Raw genomic sequence first — 26598 nt, 5'->3', positions numbered from 1 at the left:
TAAGTGTTTCAGTTCTTTGCATTTTGATCATCCAGATTAGTAGTAATAGTGTGACTTGGCTTTTCATGGTTAATGTATCTTTGCACAGCGTGTACTCATGCACGCATGCACACAGTTCATACGCCTCTTCAGAGCTAGAATTTGCTGCCTGTTACCTTCCCATTTGATGCTGTTCTATGTCTCAGCAGCCAGGACTTACTAGTTGTGAATGTCATCTTGTCCTTGTTCAGTTTAGATCAAATCACCTAATGTGTAGATCCTCAATATGGCACATTAATAAGGTCAGAGGCTAATCTGGGACATCACTGCTCTTTGTTGGAAATATTTTTGGCTGCAGAATGCTTTATTCTTCCTCTTTTTTCCCATACCACAGCACTCAGGCAAAATTTGTAGAAGAGGAAGCTTATCACCTGGGTTTAGCCCAACTTCCCACAGGCTTCCTCAGTCTCTGGAGTCACCATTAGCTATAATAAGTTAAACTCTAATGTCCTTCACCTCCCTCTTAGCCCGAACAGTTGATATAGAGCTTCAACTCCCAGGACTGGGGGAATTCTCAGGGGAGAACATACATGTGCACAAACCAGCCTGCACCCATTCTCACTGCACTGAACCCCAAAATGCCAAAGGGCTGGGGTCAGCAGCAAAGTGAGTTGTGACACTGCTCACCTGCTCTTTTTGTAAATATGGCCACAGGAGTCTAGAGCTCTTTGGGGCCCAGCGTTTGGTAGAGAAGAGATCTTCCTGACTTTCCCAAAAGCCTAGTCTTCCTCCTGGACCCAGACAAGAGTCTACAGGGTGGGGGCTGGGACAACTCAGGAAGCAGGAAGCAGACTGACGCATCATCTCAATTTCCCTCCAACACCAAGGCCCCCTTCCAGGGGCCGAGCCCTCTCGCTGGCGCCTCCCTCTCATGAAAGGAGGCCTCTGGGAGCCTCCCCATCCCCCAGTTCACCAGCTGTGCTGCTGTGACACCAACAAGCCTGCTCTGACTCCCCGTTCAGACTGTGTGGAAGTGCACATCTGCGTAGCTCTTTCATTTCTATAAACGTCCCCTGGAATGACCCATGGTTTAGATTTTGTTCTTTTTTTTCTAACCACAGCATGAAGGCAGGCCTCCAGGCTATGTGGACCAGTGAGCTATGCTGTTCCTTTCCTTCAACAAGCATTTATTAAGCACCTACAATCCACAGTGCACAGACATGGGACAGGTATAGACACAAAGATAAAGCAAACTTGTTCTCTACTCTCGAAATCTCAGCTTCCATTGCAGAACAGAGACACAGACAAAGTCACTGCAATACAGAGCAATACATGCCACAGCTTGAGGGGGGACAGGGAAACACAGGCATGGAGAAGGGACATTGAAACTGGGTCTTAAATGAATAGGAGCACATGAGTTTCCTAGGGCTGCATACAAAGTACCATGAACTGGGTGGTATAACCAATAGAAATTTCACTTCTGGAAGCCCGAAATCCCAGATCAAAGTGTTTGCAGGGTTGGCTCCCTCAGAGGGCTATGGGGGAGAGTCAGTCCAGGCCTGTTGGTTGCTGGCTATCATGCCCTTACTTTGGCCTGTAGAAGCATCGCCCTGATCTCTGCCGTCATCTTCAATCACATGGCATTCTCCTTGTGTGCGTGTCCAAATTTCTCCTTTTTTATAAGGACATCAGTCATATAAGATTGGGGCCCATGAAAATCCAGGGTGGCCTCATCCTAACTAATTACATCCTCAGGGGCCCTATTCCCAAATAAGGTCACATTCTGAGATACAGGGGGCTAGGACTTAAACAGATGAACATGGGAGTGGGGGACACGATTCAGCCCATAACAAGGAGTTTACCAAGAAGAGAAGAGGAGGAAGGCTTTTTGATTCTCAACAAAAAGGAGTGTGTGTGAACATAGGAGAGGGCAAAGAGGACACAGTCTGGGAAAGACAAGTGGGGGGTAGGTGTTGAGGCGGAATGGGCAGGGGTGGAGAGGTGGCTTCAACTCTGATCACTGGGGGGTTTTCTAGCAGGACTTGGCGTATAGACACTTCACTAGGGCAGGGAGAAACTTGCCTTCCTGGCCTCAGCCCAGCTTAGGGTTGAGGAAGGAGGTGGGGATCTGAGAACAGGACATTTCAAAGTGTCTGCTCACACCTCCCCAGGGTTGGAAGATTAGAGAGATCAAGAGAGCTTTGCTGGTAGCTAGACGTGAGCTCACATCCAGCCCCCTACCTTTGGGCAAGTCACTTAAACCCTTTGGGTATAGTTTCTTCCTCCATAAAGTAAGCGTGAAACCCACCTGGCACATCACAAACACTCAACAAAAAGTGTTAGTATCATTACTGTCACGAGTCAGCCCAAGGAACTTTGACTCAAAAAAAAAAAAAAAAGAAAGAAAGTTTGCATTCAAATCACCATGAAGGATGTCTGACTCCAAGCTAGGATTCGGAGTAAGTTGGTGAATTAAAGATTAATGATGGAGAGAAAGTATTTATTTTAGTATCTATTTTCTTTTAAATGCTCACTCTGAAAGAAATATCTGCTTTATAGTTCAGTTCATTTGAGTGCAGCAATTTAAGTGGGACATATATTTTGTAATAAGAGGAGATTTGTAATAACTGGTTAACTTGGGCCTTGGTCCCTCACAGTGGATGATGATTCAGACCCATAGCAGACACGTGACTGCTTGTCGTGGTGAGAGGCAGCTGGTGCCGGGCAGGAAGCAACAATACCGCCAACCAGCCTCGGGGCAGAGCCCCCAGACACCTCCTGCTGGAATGCAATGAAGGTCACTGGCAGGACAAGCCACAGAGCCTGGAATTATTTTATCAGCTCATTTTCAGCCTGATGGTGTGCAATAAGTAGGGACACGTCTGTGTGTGTGTGCGGAGAGAGAGACAATGTGAAAGTAAGGTAGCAAAATGCCGAGTGTCAAGTGGGCGTGAGAGGCAGAGGTGAGCCTATTCAGAGACCCCCCGAGACTCAGACACAGAGATGCAGACAGGGTAGCAAAGAGCAGGAGGCTGCCTGAGGCTGTGTGTGAGGTGAGGCTCGTACCCACAGAGCCCACAGGTTAGGTCGCTTTGCCAGCCTGCGGTCTCAGCAGCCCTTGTAGGAGAGAGGACTTTGTAAAGAAGATTTTAGGGGCAGTGCAGTGTGTGACATCAAATTCCATCTTCACACTGCCTGGATGTGTGACCTTGAACACGATGATAAATGACCCTTCTGGTCCCATTTCCTTGTCTGTAAGTGGAGATAACAGTGGTCTTCACCTCATAGGAATGTTGTGTGGCTTATATGAGATAATGCACTAAGAGTGCCTGGCATGTGCTTGCTTGATGTATAATACTCTTCTAGTGTCCTACAGCTGCTGGAACCCACTACAACAAACTGGGTGGTTTAAAACAACGGGGGAGTCCAGAAGTCCGAAAACCAGGTGTTTGCCGGGCTGCACTTCTCTGGGGCACTAGGAGAGAATGTTCTTTGCTTCTTCCAGCTTCAAGGTATTCTCTACTTGGGGATGCATCACTCCAGTCTCGGTCTCCATGTTTACATGTGTCTGTTACTGTCCTTCTATCTCTTATAAAGATGTGTGTATGTGCTCAGTAGCCTGGCAGGCTCTGTCCATGGGATTTTCCAGGCAAGAATACTGCAGTGGGTTGCCATTTCCTCCTCCATGGGATCTTCCTAAACCAGGGATAAAACCCATGTCTCCTGTGTGTTCTTGCATTGGCAGGCATATTCTTTTCCACTGAGCCACCTGGGAAGCCCCACCTTATATGGACATTTGCCATTAATTTAGGCCCACCCCATTATCCAGGATTATCACATCTCAAGATCCCTAACTTACATCCATATGGCCCTCTTTCCAGATAAGGTCACATCCAAAGCTTCTAGGATGTCTTTTTATGGGGCTACCATTCAACCCCCCTATCCTATCTAATGTTTACTGAGTGCTTTCTAAAATCAGAGCTTTATGTGCGATATTTGATTATTCAATTAAGCTATATCTTGGAGAGAGAGGCCCAGAAAGTTCTTACCTTGGGGCCTTATGCTGTTTTCCCATGTAATGTGGCAGCGAATGGCCCTATGGCTTCGTGATTAGTGATGGAAGGAAGCGGGTTGACACACATAATTTCTAGATTTTTCCAGATTCCCTCCTTGGCTCTCTCCATGTACAATATCCTTTCCTTTCTCTGCAAAATGTCTTCCAGAAAGGACTTGTCCCAGCTGCTGGGAGTGTTGTCATCAAACAGCCTTCACTGGTTAGCACTTAGGTTGGCCTCCGTGAGGAGGGCTGCCTCATTGGAGTTCAGTGTCCCAACGTGGGCCACATCAAGTGACAGATGGAGGCTGTGGTACAAAGAGCCGGGCCCTTTTAATCTAATGAAGGGTAAGTCAAATGGGCCATTTAAGCCCCAAAATTTCTTGTGGGATCAGAAGGGCTTCAAGGGACTTGCATTTCTTGCAGGGCCAAATCCTTCTTCCCCTTTCCACAGACGTGGAGCCCAAAGGCGCCCCCTAGTGACCATTCTCTGCACTAAACTCCAAGTCAGACCCTTGCTGCTCCGAGTTCCCAGGCTGTGCCAATGTCAAAGGGTCATTTGTTCTTGGGATCATGCAGTTGTATGTGAAATAGAAGCTTTACTCCAACTAATTTTGCACTTGTGTGTAATGATTCGATTTCTGTGGGTGGCAATAAATGATGTCACCTTTAAGTACTAAATCATGTTTTTAAATTTTTGGAGATCTCTTTAGGGCTTTGCAGTTTTTCATTTTGCTAACACTGAGGACATGCAGATGAATATAAGGCCATCCTAAAGCTTTGAAAGATTCCATATTTACTTGGGGGAAAGGAACACTAGTTTGATCGTTGCTGAAAATTTATTTAGTTGAAAATAGTGGTTTGAAGTTTCAACTGGATTCACGTCCGTCTTTAAATGTTTAAGTAACCTGATGAAACTGATATGGATCACCATCTGTGAGCAAGAAATAAAAAAAGAAGGACAAAGGAGACAGGTTACTGTACAGATTGAGAAGATGAGAAGATAGGCTTTTGGAATAAATCTATCTGAGTTTGAGTCTGTCTCTACCACTTGCTGTCACTGAACTCTGCACCTCAGTTTCCTCATCTATTAATGGTGATAATAATGATGCATACCCCCATAGAGTTTTTGAGAAAATTAGATAAGATTATCTATCTAAAATGTTTATGCTAGTAAGCATGATAACTATAATTTATTATTATTAGTTACTTCCTGACATAAAGCATATAAATACACACACTAAGCAAATCTTAGATCATTTATGTCACTGCCTACAGAAAACTCAAAACAAACAAAGGAAAAAAACTTGTCTAAACATATTTTAAAAGGGGTTTTCTTATTAGAAGGCTTTTAAGTTTTCTTCTCCTGGTGACATCTGAGTCAAGACCTTGAGGCTGTGCGGGTGTGAGTCATGTGGCTCTCCCAGGAAGAGCATTTCAAATGGAGGGAATAGCCAGTGTGAAATTCTGAGAGGACAGCTAGACTGTGTTTAATGACCAGCCAGGAGATTCATGTGGCTCCAGGGGACTAAGCATGGCAGATGAAGTTAGAGATATGAAGGGGTGGGGACGGGTTCTGTAGACCTGGTGGCCATTGTGAAGAGTTTGGGGTTTGCTAAGTAACTGATGGAATTGTTAGGAGTCTGGGGCCAAGGAGTGACATGGCCCAATTGCTGTATTAAAGGGATGCCCTGACAACTGTGTTAAAAATGGAATGGAGGTGTGCGAGGCGGAAGAAGCAAAAAGACCACCTTTCAGAAGCTACTGTAGCATCCCTGGCAAACAGCAGTGGCAGCTTCAGTCACCTTGGGAATGGAGAATGGTCAGTACCTACTACGTTTTGAATCCTAAACTGACAGAATTTGGTAATGTTCTGAGAAGAAGAGAAGAGTCAAGGATAACTCTTAAATATTTTTTCTGAGCAACTGAAGGAGAAAGGTTCCTTTAACTGAGATGAGGAAGGTGCAGGGGAGTTAGTGGGCCATCTGGACTAGAAATGTCTGTTGGGGAGATATCAGGCTATAGGTGGTGTTTCAAACTATGAGACTGGATGAAATCACTGAGGAAGTGAGGAGAGAAGGCAACAGGAGTTGAAATAACAGAACTTGGTTGGAGGCAACCTAATAATATCCAAGGAGTCAGAGAGAGGAAGAAAGAAATAGCACAAAGACCAAAGAACAAGGACAGTCTGGAAACCAAGCGAAGGCATGTGAGCAGGGCTCTGGTGGTTAAAAAAGAGTTTGTTAGGCCAGTTTGTTAGGTCTTCAAAGTGTGGTCCCAGACTAGCAGTGTCCACACATAGAAACTTGTGAGGAATGTGCAGAATTTTGCCCCCCAAGCTTAATCTATTGAATCAGAAACTCTGATGCTGGGTTTCTGATATACTTTAAGATTTAAGAACCATTGCCCTAGCCATACAGTTGCATGCCCAACATTATAAACAGCATTAAGAAGACCTTCACCCCACCACCACCACTTTCTTTACTGGAAAAAAATATTTTTAAAGACCCACTTAGTGCTTAAAGGAAATGTGTAGCCAGTGGGTATTAGGGAGGGAGTAACCCCCATCTCTCACGTCCCAATTTAGAAACTTCCTACTAATTTATCATGGCTCTTTGGAAAGGAGGAATGCCCCCATTTTAGGGACCGAGGCAATGCTGAGCCCCAGGCATGCCAGACATTCCACGGCTAAATAAAAGTGTGTGTGTGGGGGGTGGGTATTCCAAGGTTAACATTAATGGGCCATAAATGCTGAACTCCTAGATAGATATAAACCTTATTCCACTCAACACAACACTTTCCAAATTTTCCTCTAGGTTTTCCTAAGAGAATTCCACCCTTTTCCATCCTGAGGAAAAAAGGTTAAAATTAGGGCCAGCCCTGCGGGACCGGCATTCCAGATAGAGGCTGTACCCAGAAATAAGCTGGTTCCCCCTGCGGATGGGAGGGGCGGGGCGCCTCCAGCCCCAACTCATCCCGAGGGGCTCCTGGGACGCCTGCCCTCTCCAGTGGCTGACAGGGGTCTGGTACCAAGCGTTAAGAATCCGAACCGTGTCACTGCCTCCCGACCTCTCCTGTCCCAGCCAGTCCTGGCTGGCTTTTCAAACGTGTGCCGTTGTCTCCTCCCCGCCCAGCCCCATCCTAGCGCAGGACCAGCTGTGAGGCCGGCTTCATTTGGGACGCGAGCTGCCTCGCGGCTGCAGCTCAACAAGCGCCGCTTCCCAGTTCAGGCACCTTCAGCTCTCCATTCGGCTCCTGAGCTGCGTTGCAAAGTTGGGCAGCTTCGAGCGCGCTTTGCCTCTGATTTCTCCTTCCCCTGGTTCGAGGTGCCCCTGCTTCCCACGCTCCTTCCACCCGGAGCAGCCTGTCCCGGCGAGCTGGCGGTTCGTTCCTCTGTCCAGTCCTCCTCCCCGACCATGCTGCTCAAGGGCGTCCTCCTGGCAGTGCAAGGTAAGCCTGGACTCGGGGGCTATCCCCGTGGGGCGCTCTCGCAACCCCCTCCCAATCCTGCAGCCCTGGTAGTCCAGCTTGCGGTCCTGGGCTGGGCCATCTAAGGGTGCCTACGGATAGCGTCTCAGCAGCAGTTAACTTCCCTCCCCAGCCCAGCGGCTGCGCACAGTCCTGCAGTGGAAGCTGCCGGGGCGGGGGCGGCAGCAGCGCTTCCCTCTCCCGCCCCTTCTCGAACGCCTTCCTCCACTTTCACCAGGTGGTTCCCCGGGGTGCCCTGAGTTGCTGCTAACGAGACCCAGCCCGAACTGAAACCCGCTTTGTACCCACAGCCCTGCAGCTTGCCGGTGCCCTGGACCTGCCCGCGGGGTCCTGCACCTTCGAGGAGAGCACCTGCGGCTTTGAATCGGTGTTCGAGTTCCTGCCGTGGATTTTAAATGAGGAAGGTGAGGGGCTCGGTGCACAGGGGCCCAGCCTGAAGTTTCCTTTTTGCCGGGCGGCTCTTTTGCATGAAAGTGAAAGCTGCTCAGTTGTGTCCGACTCTTTGTGACCCCATGAACTACATAGTCCATGGGATTCTCTAGACCAGAATACTGGAGTGCGTAGCCTTTCCCTTCTCCAGGGGATTTGCCCAACCCAGAGATCAAACCCAGGTCTCCTGCGTTGCAGGCGGATTCTTTACCAGAGAGCCACAAGGGAAGCCCTTTCGCACGGATAACGTTATTATCTTGGAGTTACATACTCTCGGGAGAAAGGGTGTCGTGAATCATCTTTCCAGTTCTCAGCTGTGCTGCATGAATGGCCAGTGAAGAGATGGGGGTTGGTGGGGCCTCCTTTATTTACCTGGCCCTTGGCGAGAAGCGCTGAGATTTCGCCCCTCCCTGAGACTCTCTAATGAAAGGGAGAAAGGGGACACAGCTGATGCCTTCTCCCACCAGCTGGGTGCCCTCTGCAGGTCAACAGGCTCTCTCGTCCTCAGTAGACACCTTTGTGAGCTGGGCGAGTTGGGTGAGATAAGTTTTCCTTTCATCCTGCAGAAACAGTGGTGCTGTTCCTCTGTGATGGGACCTCAGTGTGACCCTCACATTTGTGTTGTGCTTGACAGCGTTTTGTTGCATGACATCATCCTCATATTATTGTTGGTTTATAATTCAGCACTTGGCAAAAGAGTAAACCAAGTCTATGGCTGTGTGTCTGAGGTCACTCAGCTGGCTTGCCTTGGTCGTTGCCTCACCGCTCACACTGTTTGGGTTCTAGTGACAAAGTTTAAATGTGGGATCTTAAATGTGATACAGTTTTTTGCCCTTTATTTATTTAGTAAATATATTTCTAGTTCTTTCCTTTCTTTTGCTTGTGCCACCCCAATCAGAAGCCTGATGTCCTAGGTCACCGGGACTGGGAAATAGCCTCCTTTAAAAAACACCGCAGCATAAAAGAGATCAGTTAATCTCCTTCCCCTCTCAGTTGTCTTCAGGCCCCCAGATTATCTAACCTCCCTGGAGAAGGTGGGGGCCCACAACCCCTGCTCAGGATGTATAAGCTGTCATCACAGCTTTTCTGCTTCAGGCTTCTCCTTGGGGCTTTGCATATATTAGCTTCTCTGATGTTGGCAGGGAGGTGATATTAACCCCAGTTTCTAGAGGAGGGAATCTCAGAATATTCAGATGACTGGCCCACGTACCAAGGTAATCAGTCAGTAGCCAACTCTGAACTGACTAGATCAGGGAAGAAACAGGAGGAAGCTACTCAGTAGTAAACGTTATTTATTGCCAACACTTGCTAAGGCTTCAGTACCGAGTACTCAAGGATAGCTGGGAAAAAATCAATTCCTGATTTATTATTTGAGGAATTCCTACCTTGCTGATTGCCTTAGGGAAATCCCTTTAATCTCATCACCCTACTCCTTTTCCTGTTCTGATTGTGTGTGAAGCATGTTGAGCAATGGCCTGGGCCACACAACAGGCTTTGGAAAGCATTATTCTCTAGCACAGTGCTTTAGCTGCATCAGAATTATCTGGGGTCGGTGGGGGGCAGGGGGTGGTGGTGGTATTAAAACACAGATTGCTGCGCCCCACCTCTGAGTTTCAAAATCTGTGGGTCTGGAAGGGTGCTGAGAATTTCAGTACCTAGTAAGTATTCAGGTGATGTTGCTGGTCAGGAGATCACACTTTGAGAACCACTGACCTTACACACACACACCCCCCCACCTCTACTGGTGGCTCTGCACAGGGCTAGGACCAGGGTGAAAGAGCCACTTGCATGAGAGTGAAAACCTCCTTCAATCTTATGCCCTAGACACCCCTTTTGCTTCACCCTAGTCTGACTCTGAGAAAAGGAAATCAGCATTACCCCTTAATCCAGGAGCCTCAGTCTTGTGCCCCCATTGCCAGGCCTCTGTCAGGAAGGTGGCCCCCTGGCAGCCTGCTCCTGGGTCAGTGGGCAGGCCACATCCCGCCACACTCGACTGCTGTCCAGACCCACAGGAAGTGCTCTCTGCTGAGTCGGCACCTCTGCAGCCGTGGCAGTTAAACAGTGCCCCTCCAGGGAAACAGGAAGATGCTTATAGGGAAAGGTGATTGCGGTTACAGCATATAATGAAGGCACTGTTGCTTTCCTCTTTGCTTTCTTTCCAACGTGTAACAGTCACTGCTTTCTGGCTCAAGTCTGGGGCTCCTGGCTTGGCTAGGGGAAGGTAATTCAGTTGCCTCTGAGCATTCCTATGGGAGCAAGCCCATTAGGCTTCTGTCCTCACAGATCGTGTTTTTCGGTGGCCAGAACTTGGGCATAGCAGTCCACTCCAGAGGTGCAGTGAGGGAGGTGTGTGCCACCTGCCATGGTTGCCTCCTGAGGAGCCATCACTAAGAATTTCTATTGTAAACCCATTGCTAGGTTGGTAAATTAAAGATAATGAAATTGTCCCAAGCTGAAATTTGGCAAGCTGTTCACCAGCCTTTCTGCAGATTTACTTCATCTGGCTGTAAAAACCCTTTGAAACTAGTTGCATCCACCTCTGTGTGTTGCATGGTAGCATAGAAAGCTGTAAGTTTCAGTGACTTTTGGCCACAAGAATCTGGAATGCAAATAGCACTTTCTTTGATGTCCTTGGTCAGTAGGTTAATTTATGGTGGAGCAATCAATGCTAAAGCCCAGTGAAGAGGGTTAACTGGAGAAACAAATCTGCCAATTAGAATTTCATTCCCTGATAGCTCAGTTTGTAAAGAATCAGCCTACAATACAGGAGACCTGGGTTTGATTCCTGGGTTGGGAAGACCCCCCTGGAGAAGGGAATGGCAACCCACTCCAGTATTCTTGCCTGGGGAATCCCACAGACAGAGAAGCCTGGTGAGCTACAGTCCATGGGGTCACAAAAAGTCAGACACAACTGAGCGACTAACACCTTTGCCTTTTTAGGACAGGAGATTCACATCAGGAGTTGTCTCAAAATACCTCCCAGCTGCCCAAAATCGTATGTGAGGTCCACCCCTTTGATTTATTTAGTGTATTAGGTCTCTAAGCCTTTCCAGTTACAGTTCCAGTGTCCCTAGCTCATGGCCATTTTGAAACATGCTTGATCTCCACTCACAGAATGGATGAGTTTTGACAAGGCAATGTGTTGACTTGACTGCGCCCCACCATGGAGGGTGCCCCCAGGGAACAGAAAATGGCATCAGAGTAGCTGAGCATGTACTGGAACCCAGTCTCATCTACTTTCCAATTTTGGCAATGTGGCCTTGTTTTCTTGATTTACCTCCATGTTTTTGGTAGAATGTTTTCATTTTCTCTTGCTTGTCAAGGCAAGTGAGATTGTATCAGAATCAAACTTTGAAAATGCTTCTAAGTTTTAGGTTTGAATTAAATCCTGGAAAGAAGATATCTATTTTATCGTATAAAAATCTTCATTCATTCATTCTTCATTATCTCAAAAAATCTCTATTTATTCACAGTTCAGAGAATATTGGAACCCCTTTAACGGTCGTCCTCAGCAGAAATCAAGATTGCCAGTTCTACTTGCCCTGTGCCAGCTGTGGGGGCCCAAGCCCTTTGGCTGAGGATTCTTGGAGACTATAAAGTTGGCCTCACATCAGAATAGTCATGATTCAGATTAGTCATTGGATGGGTTTTGGCTTCGTTCTGATTTTTGGACACCTTGGTTTAGTATCTTTAAGCTGGCTCTGTGAGGAAGTCATTGGAGGAACTGCAGGAGGAAGAGAGGAAAATCCAAATCCAGGTACAACTCCTTTATTAGAAGTTTGGGGCACTAAAGCACCCCAGAGAGTAAGGCAGATGTGGACATATGTCAGGTTATGAAGAGGTAAAAAAGGAAATTCAAAATACTTGTTGTAGAGGAGGTGGTTTTTTTCCTACAATAGTGGGGGTCAAGGTTTCAAGAAATGCCTAATACAGGAAGAATTTGGATGGTATTTGTACCTCGGAGCAAGTGATAGTATCTGTGGCAGGCTGGCCAGCTAGAAGTTTGCCGTAACCAAGGGAGTGAGAGTAGGGTGGTGGGGTGGTGGTAGAATATGCTGAAATCTCAATGTAAGTACATGCCTATTTCTCTTCCTGTCACCCTCCTTTCTTCGCCAAACCCCTTACTTCTCTCTTAAGGACACTTATGGTCACTTGGTCAGCTGAGTTTCAGTTCTTTACTCAGTCATGTGCTAGTTATTATTAATAGTGATAAATCCTGCCTGATTTTTCTTGAGGCCCAGCTAAAGCCAAAGTCCGGTCAGGGTCCCAAAGACCTTCCTGAAGGAGAAGGATCAGTCCTCCCTTTCTGCAGGTTATAGCTCTTTTCCTGATGCTGGGGGAATGGCCCAGCATCCCACTCTGACATCACCCTGCGTCCACCCAGGCAACTCCCACCCTCTGGACCTGCTCGAACCTTCATCACCTCTGCTGGTTGGTCTCTCGACACGCTCTCTGCTGAAGCACAGCCCCCACGTTGTGGAAAGGCTGGGAGCAGCACAAGTCTGGGGTGTTCCCTATGTGCCTCTTGGAGAAACAGTCCACCCCAGGCCACATTCTTCCTGCAGTGCCACAGGGGATTCCTGGGCCCACCCAGGCTGCTACTGAGGTCCAGTCCAACCTGGCTCTTGTGAGCTGTGCCTTAGCATGGCCTTAGTTCTGCCCTGGCTCTGCCCAGCATCCTGGATCCTAGGGCTGGGCCGTAGAGTTCACCCAGTACAACCTCCTCATTTTGTGGAGGAACACACGGGGGCCCGGAAAGGCTCAGCATTAATCAGGCTCCACACTGATGCTGCTGGTGCCTTCTAGGAGGCCCCTGAGCTCTCAGCCCCTCAGTTTTGGGGCATGTCCCTAACCCCTTGGCCTCCATATCAATCTGAGTTCCCAGGTTGTCTCACATGGCTCCTCCACTGGGGACTTAACCTACCTGGACTGGTAATCTCTGCCTGCTCCTCCCTGCCGTGACTCACTTCTCTGAACATAGGCTCTGTCTAGCCAGCCTTCTTCCTATCAAGGCCAACGCCCAGTCTGGGTCTTCTTTACTCAGATAGAATTGCTGAATGGGAAGTGGCTACCCAGTTCCTGGCCTGATCCCTAACAAGGTGTCCTGGATTTGGGATGTTTGCCTTCTCATAATCACAGAAGTCAGCTATGGTCACAATATATTGGGAGGAAAACAGTAATCTCTTGTCATAAGACTTTCTGCTTTTATTGTTATCTTCAAATCTCTCAGCATGCAAGCAACCCCTTGTTTTATGGCTTGCATTTTGGGATATGGTATTCATAAAAAATCCTGGTTCTTAAAATAACAGAACCTTTTTGGTAGGTCATCTCAGTGACAGTCCTAATTTTGTCTTATTAAATAACATTTGATTTTTTTTTTTTCCAATTCAGAAATATTTTATTTTCATTATTTCCTAAAATTTACATCTCTTAAATTCAATACTGACTTTGTTAAATCTTCTGAGACAAACATAATAAGAACAGGAATTTTTAGGTCAATCAATGGTTTATATTTCCAATTCCATAGAAGATGTTTATTATCTTCTTGAATAGTAGTTCATATGACTACAAAGGAAGCCACATTATTCTGTGATTCTTTTTTTTTTCCATTTATTTTTATTAGTTGGAGGCTAATTACTTTACATCATTGCAGTGGTTTTTGTCATACATTGAAATGAATTAGCCATGGATTTACATGTATTCCCCATCCCGGTCCCCCCTCCCACCTCCCTTTCCACCCAATCCCTCTGGGTCTTCCCAGTGCACCAGGCCTGAGCACTTGTCTCATGCACCCAACCTGGGCTGGTGACCTGTTTCACCCTAGATAATATAAGAAGTTGATTAAAATGAATTTATGTTAATAGAAGTGGTGGGTATCTTGATGCATAAGATCAGCAGACAGTTGAATGTGTCTTGGGCATTTTGACGTGGCATCACCGATTCGATGGACATAAGTTCGAGCAAGCTCCGGGAGTTGGTGATAGACAGGGAAGCCTGGCATGCTGCAGTCCATGCGGTCACAGAGACAGACGCAACTGAGCGAATGGACTGAACTGAACTGAGCACTTTGGTTGGTCATCCCTGATTTTCACCTCTGCCAATTATCCCACCACTCTCCCTCAATTTTTCTTTTGTGTGTCTTAATTAACTCAGTCACAAAAATGTATTCATGCGTTCAGATCTAGGCTCTTGGAGTGTTTGACTATGTGTTTAATTTTATACATATGTAGGTATGTATATGAAATACCTAGAGAAAGAAGGTGGTGCTGAACACAGAACATATTGCTGGTGATAAATGAGGAACTTTTATAGTATATCAGAAATTTCTGTCACATCCACTGTGTATGTGTGTTCAGTCGCTTAGTCTTGTCCAACTCTTTGCAACCCCGTGGACTGTAGCCTGCTAGTTTCCTTTGTCCAGGGAATTTTCCAGGCAAGAACACTGGAGTGGGTGGCTATTCCCTACTCCAGGGGATCTTCTGGACCCAGGGATTGAACCTGCGTCTCTTGAGTCTCCTGCATTGGCACGTGGATTCTTTATCACCGAGCCATCTGGGAAGCCCATCGTATCCACTAGGCCATACCTAATTAAGTAAAGCATAATGTCATACCTGATATCAACAAAGCACTCCTGACAAAAGTAGAAATTTTAGAGAAATTCTTACACCTATGCCAATGGTTCTCAGCTCTGATTGAACATTAAAATTACTTAAATTTTTCTTTAAAAATAGTCATACACAGGCCCTACCACAAGGGATTCCGATTTACTTGACCACATATAGGGCCAGACTTGGCCCTGTTAACAAACAGACATTAATAAATGAACAAACTCCCTAGGTGATTCCAATATGTGGCCAGGGTTGAGGACAGTGTCCAGAAGAATGGCCAACTCCTCCTTCCTCTCCCCAGCCAGATGTAGAAAGAAGGAGCATGCTGTTACTAAGGATCCTTTAATGATTACCGATTGCTGATAGAATAAAGTACAGACTGCCTAGCTTGGCACTCAGGGTCCTTTGTAATTTGCCCTCAATTATATTTTTGCTCCTCCCTCCCGTTAATCCCCAACATGCTGTTCACTCAATGAGCTCTTCCTCGCCTCCGTGCTCTGTCTGTGCTGTCCTCTATACCCCTGTTATCCTGCTTCTTCACTCCCTGGCTCCATCCTGGCCTGTTTAAGCCTATCTGTGCTTTAATGTGTGGCTCTTCTTTGAAACAGTCCTTGAGTTTCCCAAGTAAATAAACTTCTCCCTTTCCTCTTTGTTCCCCCTTCCCATGGCTCTCTTCACTCTCCACCTTGTAAATCTTCTTCTTAGTTCTCCTTATTGGAGTCCCCACCGCTTCACCGCATCTGAATTATGCTTTGGGAACAGGGATCACATACTTCCCACAGCACCTGAAAGTGTGTGGTATCAACATTTTGAATTTAATCAATCTCTAAAGCCCTTATTGAGATCAATTAAAAAAAAAAAGGAAAAAAGTTCTTGACATTTTCCCCTGTAAAGAAAGAGGTTGTGTTTAATAACCCTTCCTACCATAAGACTTCAAAGATGTTGGAGTCTTCTGTTGCAGTTTCCAAATATAACAGTGAAACAGTATTTCAGTTTGCCTCACCAATACATGATCTGTTTCATCCCTGACATACCAGTGGACAAATAGCCCTTGGATTATTTACCCATCAGGACTGCCTGAGTCCTTTGACCCTCTGCCATCACAAATAATCGCAGTGCAACCTTGAGAGTGACACTGATTGGTCTAAAAAGTATTTTTGGCAAAAGATGATCAAACTTTGAACTAGCTATTGAGAGCTGTTGTTTCCAAGGAACTCAAGTGTGAGACATTAATAGTACCCACCCTGATGGGTAAAAGCAGACAGGGATATTTGTCTGCTCCTTGAAAAAAGGAATCTTCCATGCTGATGTGACTTATGGAGAAATTCAGTGACATCTGCAAGGATATTTGTTTTTTCTACCTTGTGAGACATTTATCTGTGTTTTTAGGGAGGGTTCTAAGTTTATGAATAAAATAAAACAAGTGGTATCATGCCATAATTTCATAGTATAATGAGTGAATCAACTGTTTCACAGAAAATACTTCTAAAGAATATTCATTTTGTCAACACACATTTGCGTACCCACTCTCCATCAGGCACTATGTTGGTTGTTGGAGTACAGATAGTATGTGGAATACATTCACAGTCGTGATCCCTGCCATTTGTGGTCACCTTAGATCAACAGGAGCAAACACAAATCTGTAATTATGGTAGAGAGCAAAAGGAACTGTATACCACCCCAGGATCTTCATTGCAGACAGCATAAGTAGACTGTTTAAATTAAGCACAAAAGAAGTTTATTGGAAGGGTATCAGTTAGCCCTTAGAATCAGCAGGAAGTCTAGAGATCTGAGTTACATTTGGGCAAGAGTAAAGAGATATAATGTGTTGGCGAGATCCTACTGAAGGAACCATTTGTGTGACTTTGCCATGATTGTTTACTACTGCGCCTCTGGACCTGCCTGTTCATTATACTGCAGACAGGAAGCAGTGTGATGCAGCCTGCTCTCCAATTCAGTAGCTAAGAAAAGGGTTGATTTGAGGAAGACAAGCTGATAATGAGAAGGCTAGATAGGGGACTATGCAGTGGTCCAGCTAAGAGATGATGAGTGCTTGAGATGAGAAGTGTGAAGCGATACCTAGTGAAATGATTACACGATAGCTTCCTATGCCGCCATGGTTTATGACCCATAGGTGGCATATCATGGTGCCTGTCTAGTACATTTATTGTCATTGTCTGTAACCACCATAACAACCAACCATCCTAGAGGTAGTTATTATCAACATTTTACAGATGTGGAAGTAGGAGACAGAGAGATGGAGGTAACATGCCCAGCGCAATACAGAGAGTCAGGATGTGGACCCAAGCTCATCCAACTCAAAAGACTTGACCCTCACTGGACCCTGGGCACCTTCTGATCAGAATAGGATGAACCTTCATACTTCCAGAGGCCACCACCATGAAAGACAGACCTGAAAGATTCATGCTTCCCTAGAGACAGTGGGAATCCACTGCAAAATGCTCATGATGTCCCAGCATTCCCACTTCTGCCCTGGGTTTCAGGCCCCAGCTACAGCCAATGTGCCTGCTGTATGGTAGTAAGCCTTTGGAATCCAGCCAAGATAGGGAAATATACTTTTACTTATTTTTTCCATAATAGATTAAGGTTTAATTTTGGAACCATTTGAAGGATTCTCTTCTTGGTCCTCAGCATAATCTTGGCAGAGAACTTCAGGGAAAATTTATGACTTGACCTAAAATACTTTGGCAGTCTTAAGGAATACTCCTCAACTTCAAATTCATCTATTCTTACTGTGAACAAATTAAAAGAGTACACAGATAAATGTGTTTTTGCAAGCCAGTTGCCCCACTACACAAGCACTTTGGTACTTATTCCATTACTCTTAACAGAATCGCAATATTGCTATCCAGCAACATTATACAATATTGTGATATATAACTTAGCTCTACGCTCAGAAAAATTTCCATTCCTTATTTGAAAAACTTTTGCCTCGCTGCCAAAGAGAGCTGAAGTGTTACTTGTGGCCATGCTTGTAATGAAGATGACTTTAATATGCTTTAACTTCACCGAGAAGCTGCATTCTTGGATTACCAATATTTTATGACTAAAACCATATTGTCTGATACCATAACTTAGTGTTTTTTTTTAAGTTTATGCAGATTTCTTCTAATTTTGACTTTATGAAAAAATGGGTAATAGACTGGAATGTGTTTAAATTGTTTTGTGACTCTGCATTAGCCCGTTTTAAAATATAAGCTTTATGGAAAGCCTTTGGTTTTCCACTATAAATCCTGAAAATTGGGAATAAGCATATGAAAATCTTTTTCCTTTTCCACAAATTCTGTTGCAGAAAATGTGAGTTATGCACTGGTACCTTTTTTTTAAAAAAGAAAACACTGAAGAGTAGAACCTTTTGAACTCACATTTAAAAAGCTCTAATATATCATAGGTTACTGTTATCTTTGAAGAGTTTCATCTTCGTTGTCAACATGAAATAGTCAGTAACCTACCTACATGTGGTTCTTTACTGAATCAGTTCAGTTCAGTTCAGTTGCTCAGTCATGTCTGACTCTGTGACCCCATGAACTGCAGCGCGCCAGGCCTCCCTGTCCATCACCAACTCCTGGAGTTCACCCAAACCCATGTCCATTGAGTCAGTGATACCATCCAACCATCTCATCCTCTGTCATCCCCTTCTCCTCCCACCCTCAATCTTTCCCAGCATCAGGGTCTTTTCAAATGAGTCAGCTTTGAATATTGTATAATAAAAGAGAAATTATATTGAAAGATAACATACCTGAAGATGCATAGTATTGTCATGAGTTTTAATTTGTGTTTTTTTCCCCAGTGTCATTGAGATGTAGTTGATATACAGTACTACATCAGTTTAAGGTATATAGCATAATGATTTGACTTACATATGTATCATGAAATGATTATTGCAGTAAGGTTAGTAAACACTCATCATCTCATATGGAATCAAAATAACAGGCAAAGAAAAAAAAATTTTTTTCTTGTGATGTAAATGCTTAGGATTTACTGTTTTAACTTTCCTGTGTAACATAGCAACAGCACTAATTATACCTATGCTGTGCATTAGATTCCTAGTACTTTATCTTGTAACTGGAAGTTTGTACCTTTTGACTGTGTGTTTATTCACCAAGTCATGTCCAACTCTTTGAGACCCCATGGACTGCGGTATGCCAGGCCTCCCTGTCCCTCACCATCTCCTAGAGTTTGCACAAGTTCATGTCCATTGAATTGGTGATGCCATCCAACTATCTCATCCTCTGTCAGCCCCTTCTCCTTTTGCCTTCAGTCATTCCCAACATCAGGGTCTTTTCCAGTGAGTCAGCTGTTCGCTTCAGGTGGCCAAAGTATTGGAGCTTCAGCTTCAGCATCAGTCCTTCCAGTGACTATTCAGGGTTGATTGCCTTTGAAAGTGAAAGTCGCCCTTTAGGATTGACTGTTTTGATCTCTTTGCTATCCAAGGGACTCTCAAGTCTTCTCCAGAACCACAGTTCAAAAGCATCAATTCTTTGGCGCTCTGGCTTCTTTTTGGTCCTACTGTCACGTTCGTACATGACCAACATAACGACCATAACCTTTGGTGGCAAAGTGATGACTTTGCTTTTTAATACACTGTCTAGGTTTGACTACCTTCACCCAATTCCCCCTCCCTCCCAAACCCCACCTCTGGTGACTGCAAATCTAGTCTCCTTTTCTATGAGTTTGTTTGGTTTTTGAAGTATAATCGACCTACAACACTATGTAATTTCCTGTTGCACAACATAGTGATTTGATATTTTTGATATTACAGAATGATCACCACAGTAAGTCTAGTTACCATCTGCCACTGTACATACATATTACAGTATTATTTACTGTATTCCGTACAGTGTACTTCCCAGGTGGTGCTAGTGGTAAAGAACCTGCCTACCAATTCAGGAGGTGTAACAGACACAGGTTTCATCCCTGGGTCAGGAAGATCCCCTGGAGAAGGGATAGGCAACCCACTCCAGTATTCTTGCATGGAGAATCCCATCCCATGGACAGAGGAGCCTGGGGGGCTACACTCCTTAGGGTTGCAAAGAGTCAGACATGAATGAAGTGACTTAGCCTGCACTCTACGCTGTGCATTTCATCCCCATGACTTATTTGTTTTGTAACTGGAAGTTTGTACCTCTTAATCTCCCTCACCTGTTTCACTCATTCTCACACCTCTCTCCCCTGTGGCAACCACCTCTTAGTTCTGTGTTTCTATCAATCTGTTTCTGTTTTGTTAGGTTTATTCATTTCTTTTTTAGATTCCACATAGAGGTGAAATCATATGGTATTTTTCTGTTTTATTTCACTTAGCACAGTGTCCTCCAAGTCCATCCATGTTGTCACATATAGCATTATTTTGTTCTTTTTTATGACTGAGTAGTATTCCATTCTGTATACACCACATCTCCTTTATCCATTCATCTATTGATGGGCACTATCCATTCAGGTTGCTTCCATATCTTGGCTACTAGGCATGCATGTTTCATTTTTAATCTTGCACTTGTGAAATAGGACTTATTTGCTTTCCATACGCATAACCTCTAAAGAGTGTTCTGTAAAATGAGACTCTGAAAGCTATAGAGTGTAAACCCCAGGTTTTAAACCACCCCCATTATAAAAAAAAATCAATAATTATCAATGATTTCATATTCAATTTTGATCCAAATGGGCCTCTTGTCTGTCAAGTATGTCATTAAGCAACTTTTGGGAGAGGATGAAGGCAACCTGTTTGCTTCATAACAGCTGAAAACAGCTTAGTTGTCAAGAAAGTTTCTTGGTCTCTCAGAATATCTCTCAAGCCTCTCGCCTTTCCACAAACTCAGCTACTCACAGTAAAAATTGCTGGGAGATGAAAAGGGTGTGAAATGGTTTATATTTTTAATTAATTCCATTCATTTGTCATTTTGGCAAGCAGAAAGTCATTCACAAGTTTGAGACAATATTCTGTCATAAAATAAGTTTGGCCACATTAATGGGTGATCTCTTGCTGAGCCAAATATTAGCCTAGTAGTCTAAGATTTCTTAGAACATTAATGGGTCTTGGAAAAATAGATAACATCCACCATCATTCTATCCAAATGTGCAGTGAATCATGGCATGCACAGTAGACAGTGAATTTGACACTCAAGTGATTTAAGAACTTTTCCTCAGAAACATTGGACAAAGGAAAGATCATGGAGAGTAAACAGCAGAGACTCAGAGTTCCAATCTCTTTTAGCCTTGTTCGCCAGTCACCAGCTGAATGACTGCAATCAAGGTTTCCCTAGCCAGGAACTGAGGATGATGACTGGTGTATTTTATTTAAATAGAGAATGGACTCATCAATGATCTTTTTTCTTTTTTTTTTTTTTAATGTTTACCCGTAGATCTCTTTTCAGAGTTTCTAAAACTCAAAGACCAATTTGCAAGCATTTACTTGGTGAATGTGTTAGCATTGAGCCAGAAGACCCAGTAGGTGAATAATGACAACTATTTTATCCAACACTTATTAGGCAGTTCTTATATTCCAAGCACTTTGCTAGATGCCTTGCATGTATAATCTCACTGAATTCTTATGGTGACCCAATAAGGAGATACTCACTACAGATGAAGAAACTGGGATTTAGAGGGGTTTTTTTTGTTTTTTTTTTTTTTAACATTTCCAAAGTCACAGAGCAGATAACTGATGGAGCCTGAAGTTTAACCTACATTTCTCTCCAAAGACTGGGAAAAGAATCATTCTGCCAGTTTATTTCCACACTCACCCTTAACATGGAGCCTCGAAACATCTTTGGGATAGAAATAATGATAGTTATAAATAGCTAACTCTTAAATACTCATCTATATACTATTCTATGTTTGATGTTATTAACTAATTTAATTCTCCCAACAGCTTAATGAGTTGAGTCTTATTTTCATTCGCATTTTAGGGTTAAGGGAAGTGAGGCATCCACAGGTAACATACCTGTGGTCACAGGGATCCCAGGTGGCAAAACTGTATTTTGTAACAGGTCTTCTGGCTCCAGTCTGTGTTCTGTGAAGGATATAGCAATTATAATATTCTTTTTTTTCCCACTGCACTTTGAGGTGAGAAACTTTTCTCCTTAAGTTCTGATGTGAATGACTAAGAGAACCATGTAAGGACTTTCTTTCAGATTCTTTCATACACAAGGGCCCTATCACCAAATAAATTCTAATCTGAAGAAATTTTAAATCAGTCCTTTTCTTTAGAAATGGCATGGGACCCTGGACAACAGAATTCCTGCCTGATTCCAAGTTCTAAATGAGATTACATTGGGAACTCCTGTGAGAGTCTCATACTCCAAGTACCCCCATGACTGCCCTGCATTCTCTAGACAAATTCCAGTAGAACTTATGTTCCTTGATAATTTTTTTTAATATGTCAAGTATCCTCATGCAAAAAAAAAAAAAGAAAAGAAACAAAAGTGTAATATTTGTCTTCTTGGGTTATGGAACAAGGAACTCAAATCAGTAGGGATATAAGCAGGAGACACCATATAAGCAGAAAGACAATGAAAATCCCTCATCCTTGGAACAAAGGCAACAAATGACCCCCTGATAAAACTTACTTTGTAACTTAGCTAAAGAAATACATGCATCTCAGTCTTTCTTTCAGTCTGTCAGGTCTTCTGTTTTTCTTTTCAGTCAAGACTATATATATTTATTTGTTTACTTTTTAATGTCTAATTACTCTTTAAAAGATTTTATTGAAGCACAGTTGATTTACAATTTTGTGTTAATTTCTTCTGTACAGCAAAGTACTCAATTATACATGTAGAGAGAGAGAGATATACAGATTCTTTTTCATATTCTTTTCCACTATGGTTTGTCACAGTAGGATATCCAGTAGGATATTGGTGTTTATCCATCCTATATACAACAGTTTGCCTCTGCTACTCCCAAACTCCCATTCCTTCCCTCCATTCCCCCACCTGCTACCATACCTTGGCAATCACAAGTCTGTTCTCTATATCTGTGAGTCTGTTATTGTTTCATAGATATGTTGATTTGTGTCGTATTCTAGATTCCACATACAAGTGATATTCGATTTTGAGTTTTGACTGAAAATATAAACTTATGAGTAGTCAGCAGTGAAAGCATAACCCTAGACAGTGGATCAATGAGTTTATATCTGTCTATAAAATGCAAGTGCCTGATGGACATTATACAAAGAGGCTCAGTATTCAATTCTTAGATGATTGGTCAGTTACTTATGTGGTGCTGTAATATATAGTGTGGAAAATTACTTGTCAATGAGATTCTCAGGCATGAAATAATAATAATGACCATTTAGTCTTTATGCTGAAGATACTATGGCCGTGTTATCTCCAAATCCTATTATAACCTTATATGATCCGTGTGGCCACCTCCATTTTAAAGACACAGCTGCTGAGAACCAGCAAGGTGACTCAGCCTGCCCCAGATCACACAGCCATAGCAGGATAGGGTCCAGGTCTGTCTGTGCCAAAGCCAGTGTCTGTTCCATTGTCTTGCCATTGGGTGTCTGGCACTGGATTTGATGCTACAGGTGCTTCCAAAGAAGGGCAACACCTAACGTCAGTCTTCTAAAAGAAGTAGGATTCCGGCCTCTCCGATGTTGACTGTTTTGACAACCTCTTCTCCCAAACCAGCCTCTTTACCTCTTGGCCTTAGCCGTCATCCATCATGAACGTCTCTCCCAAACTCCACTAGGACCAGGGATTGCTTTGCGCTCCCTAGTACCTGACCTCATCACGGTTAGACATTTAGGGAGGGCTTATTAGACTCTACAGTGAAAGTGAAAGTCACTCAGTTGTGTCCGACTCTTTGTGACCCCATGGACTATACAGCCCATGGAATTCTCCAGGCCAGAATACTGGAGTGGGTAGCCTTTCTCTTCTCCAGTGGATCTTCCAAACCCAGGGATCAAACCCAGGTCTCTGGCATTGCAGGTGTATTCTTTACCAACTGAGTTATCAGGAAGCCGTTCCACTCATCTTTCTCCCTCCCTTCCTGTAAGCTCAGTTTTCATGATCATCTCCTTTTTTTGCCCCCTCTTGCTGGTTCTCAGTCATTTATGTTGCTCTTCCAAACCTAAAAATGCAGTCTTTTAGGGAACCTGGTGTCATTATCACAAAATCAACATCATGTCCCACTTCCCAAAGCCAACTTTGGTAAAGTTCAAGTGGAGAGAAAGCTTTTGCCCATTAGTTCTTTTGGTCCTCAATCCTTAAAAACAGATTTCTTCATCCTTTCTCCAGGGACAGCGTGATGACTCATAGTTCTGTTAGCTGAAAGAAATGCTTACAAGCCTCAACGGTTCTGTCCCCATGAAGCCTGCCCTCCCATACCTAATACCAATTCACAAGATCCTTTACTTGGTACTCGGCACTGATCAATGAAATAGGTGGGAATGTGCTGTAGTGCCATTTCCTGTCCTGGAACCCTCTTCCCCCAGACCTTGATAGAGCTGTCTCCCTCTCATCATCCCAGCCTCAGCTGAAATGTAACCCTCTTCCCAGAGCACCCCACTTCCCATTTGACCTCCCTCGTGATCAATACCACATTGCCCAATTTTAATTCACTTTGTAGCACATTAGCTCTGATGTTTTTCTTGTTTATCTACGCAAATATTTATTGTCTGCTAGCCCTGTTAAACTGTAAGCTTTGTGATATCAAGGGAACTGTCTCACTTGTGTCACTGTGGATTTTCTCATGCCCAACACAGTGTCTATGACCAGAGAGATGCTCAATAAATATCTGATAAGTGGATGAACCAATCTTAGTCACTGTGGAACTGCTGCCTTGGAAATGTACAAAGGCCAACACATTATCAGGATTTGTTGAATGAAAAGAAATCCCAGATGAACCTGGGCATCACAGAGACATTCTGTGTAAGTGATGCGACTATCTCTAGGGTATGTCTAGGCAGAGACATCACATAGAACAGGTGCATTTTTCAGTTACATTTTGGTGCTGCTTTTACAGAGCCACCAACTTTCTCTTTGTCTGCCCGTCGGAGTAAGTGTTCTACTGGGAGAACAGAGATTTCTCACCCAGATACAGGAGAGTATTTTCTTCTTTTAACAAATGTAGTAAGCAATTTATGGAACAAAAAAGATATGGAAGAACATTTAAAAACTAAATTCTAAAACATTGCCCAAACAGGAATAAGAAGCTGTGTGTGTGCATGTGCCCATGTGTGAACAAGAAATCCTTAGTTAGTCTGTGGTGTGAGAATGACTTTTCAGAAAACTGGCTAGTTTCTCCTAGTACCGGGTGTGTGTGAATTATTCAAGCAACTGTTGTAACTTTTTTCTCTTCCCCTAAGATAGGCCAAGCTGATACCTGAAATCTATCGTGGTAATCAGACTCCAGGTCACATGGAAAAGATTTTCCCTTATCACAGACTTTTCTTTTAAGATCCCAAAACACGAACCTCAGTGTGGAGCCCCGGAAGCAGTTTGAAAAGAAATTAATAAATAGTGGACATGTGCCCATAGCTGTCATATATTCTTGTAAAAATGCACACAGCGTGTTGCATCTCTCCACCTTCTCTCTCTGGCAGTATGTGATAACCAGTGTCACAACCAAAGTTTTAGACTGTGTTCCCCGGGCTCATTTGGAATCATGACTACGGATCCTTGTCATTTATTGTGGGCCCGTGTGTGCTTCACTCATTTCACCTTACAATCATCCTCTGAGGTAGATGGCATTCCCTCCAGTTCACAGTTGAGGAAATGGAAGTCTCTAGGGGCTAAGTGGTCTGCCTGATGTCACATAGCTAGAAGTGTCAGGACTGGGCAAGAGGCTTATCATGGTATCTACCCTGTCACAGCACTCCCATAGCCCTGGCAGTATTTTCAAACCTCTCTTCAAGCGCGTGAAAAGAAAGTGAAAATGACAGTCGCTCGGACATGTCCAACTCTTTGCAGCAGCATGGGCTGTAGCTCTCTGGGCTCCTCTGTCCATGGGGCTTTCCAGGCAAGACTACTGGGGTGGGTTGCTATTCGCGTCTCCTAGCGATCTTCCCTGCCCAGGGATTGAACCCAGGTCTCCTGCATTGCAGGCAAAGCACCTATCACTCTTGTTTCATTGGCTTTATTTCAGGATTTATCTTTTCCCTTCTACTACACTTCCCTGGTGGCTCAGAAACATAAGGAGTCTGCCTGCAGTGCAGGAGACCCAGGTTTCATCCTTGGGTCAGGAAAATCTCCTGGAGAAGGGAGTGGCTACTCACTCTAGTATTCTTGCCTGGAGAATCCCAGGGACAGAGGAACCTGGCTGGCTACAGCCCATGGTGTTGCAAAGAGTTGGACACACTGAATGACTGACACTTTCACTAGAAATTAGCATCCATGTCTCTTCCTTCTCTTAGTCCCCCATATACCTTACCAAATGCTCTGCACATGATAAATCAGGGCCAGGGCTGGGCTGAAGTTAATGAGGCCCTCACTTTGAGTGTAAAAGTTAAGGGGACACTCTAAAAACACAGTCATCAAAACATATTGTTTACTTATATTTTTTTAAAGCTGTTTTTATCTTTTGGCCCTCTACACGTTGCTCCAATTCTCCATCCCCACTTCTGGCAATCACCAATCTGTTCTTTATGTCTATGAGCTTGTTTTCTTCCCCTTACATTTCACATATAACAGCAATCACATGGTATGGTACTTGTCTTTCTCTGACTTACTTAACATAATACCCTCAAGGTCTATTTGTATTGTTACAAATGGAAAGATTGTATTCTTTTTATGGCTGAATACTGTTCCATTGTGTATGAATATATGCTTATATATGTACCACATCATCCTAATCCATTAACCCATTGATGGACATCCACATCTTGGCTTTTGTAAAGAGTGCTGCAATGAAAGTGGGACTGCATATATTTTTTCAAGTTACTATTTTCATTTTTCTTTATATAAATACACAGAAATGGAATTGCTGGATCATATGGATTATAGTTTTATTTGTAATTTTTTAGCAGTCTCCATACTGTTTTCTATAGTAGCTATACCAATTTACATTCTCACCAGTAGTATACAA

At 43.9% G+C, this 26598-nt stretch overlaps 1 protein-coding gene across 2 annotated transcripts in view; it reads left to right on the top strand.

Annotated features, from left to right (window-relative positions):
• The first annotated feature begins 7060 nt into the window (after positions 1-7060).
• The window catches only part of MAMDC2 (MAM domain containing 2), a 155040-nt gene continuing 135502 nt past the window's right edge, over positions 7061-26598 (top strand). The window contains exons 1-2 of one of the 2 annotated variants that reach the window (XM_070480367.1): positions 7061-7483; positions 7813-7926. In XM_070480367.1, the coding sequence (XP_070336468.1) occupies positions 7450-7483; positions 7813-7926 (148 nt within the window). In that variant the 5' untranslated portion in view covers positions 7061-7449. The remainder of the gene's footprint in view (positions 7484-7812; positions 7927-26598) is intronic. The other variant, XM_020901881.2, reaches the window with a different exon arrangement.

This window comes from Odocoileus virginianus, chromosome 18, assembly GCF_023699985.2.
Source record: "Odocoileus virginianus isolate 20LAN1187 ecotype Illinois chromosome 18, Ovbor_1.2, whole genome shotgun sequence".
Taxonomy (NCBI): domain Eukaryota; kingdom Metazoa; phylum Chordata; class Mammalia; order Artiodactyla; family Cervidae; genus Odocoileus; species Odocoileus virginianus.
This window is presented reverse-complemented; position numbering and strand designations above follow the sequence as displayed.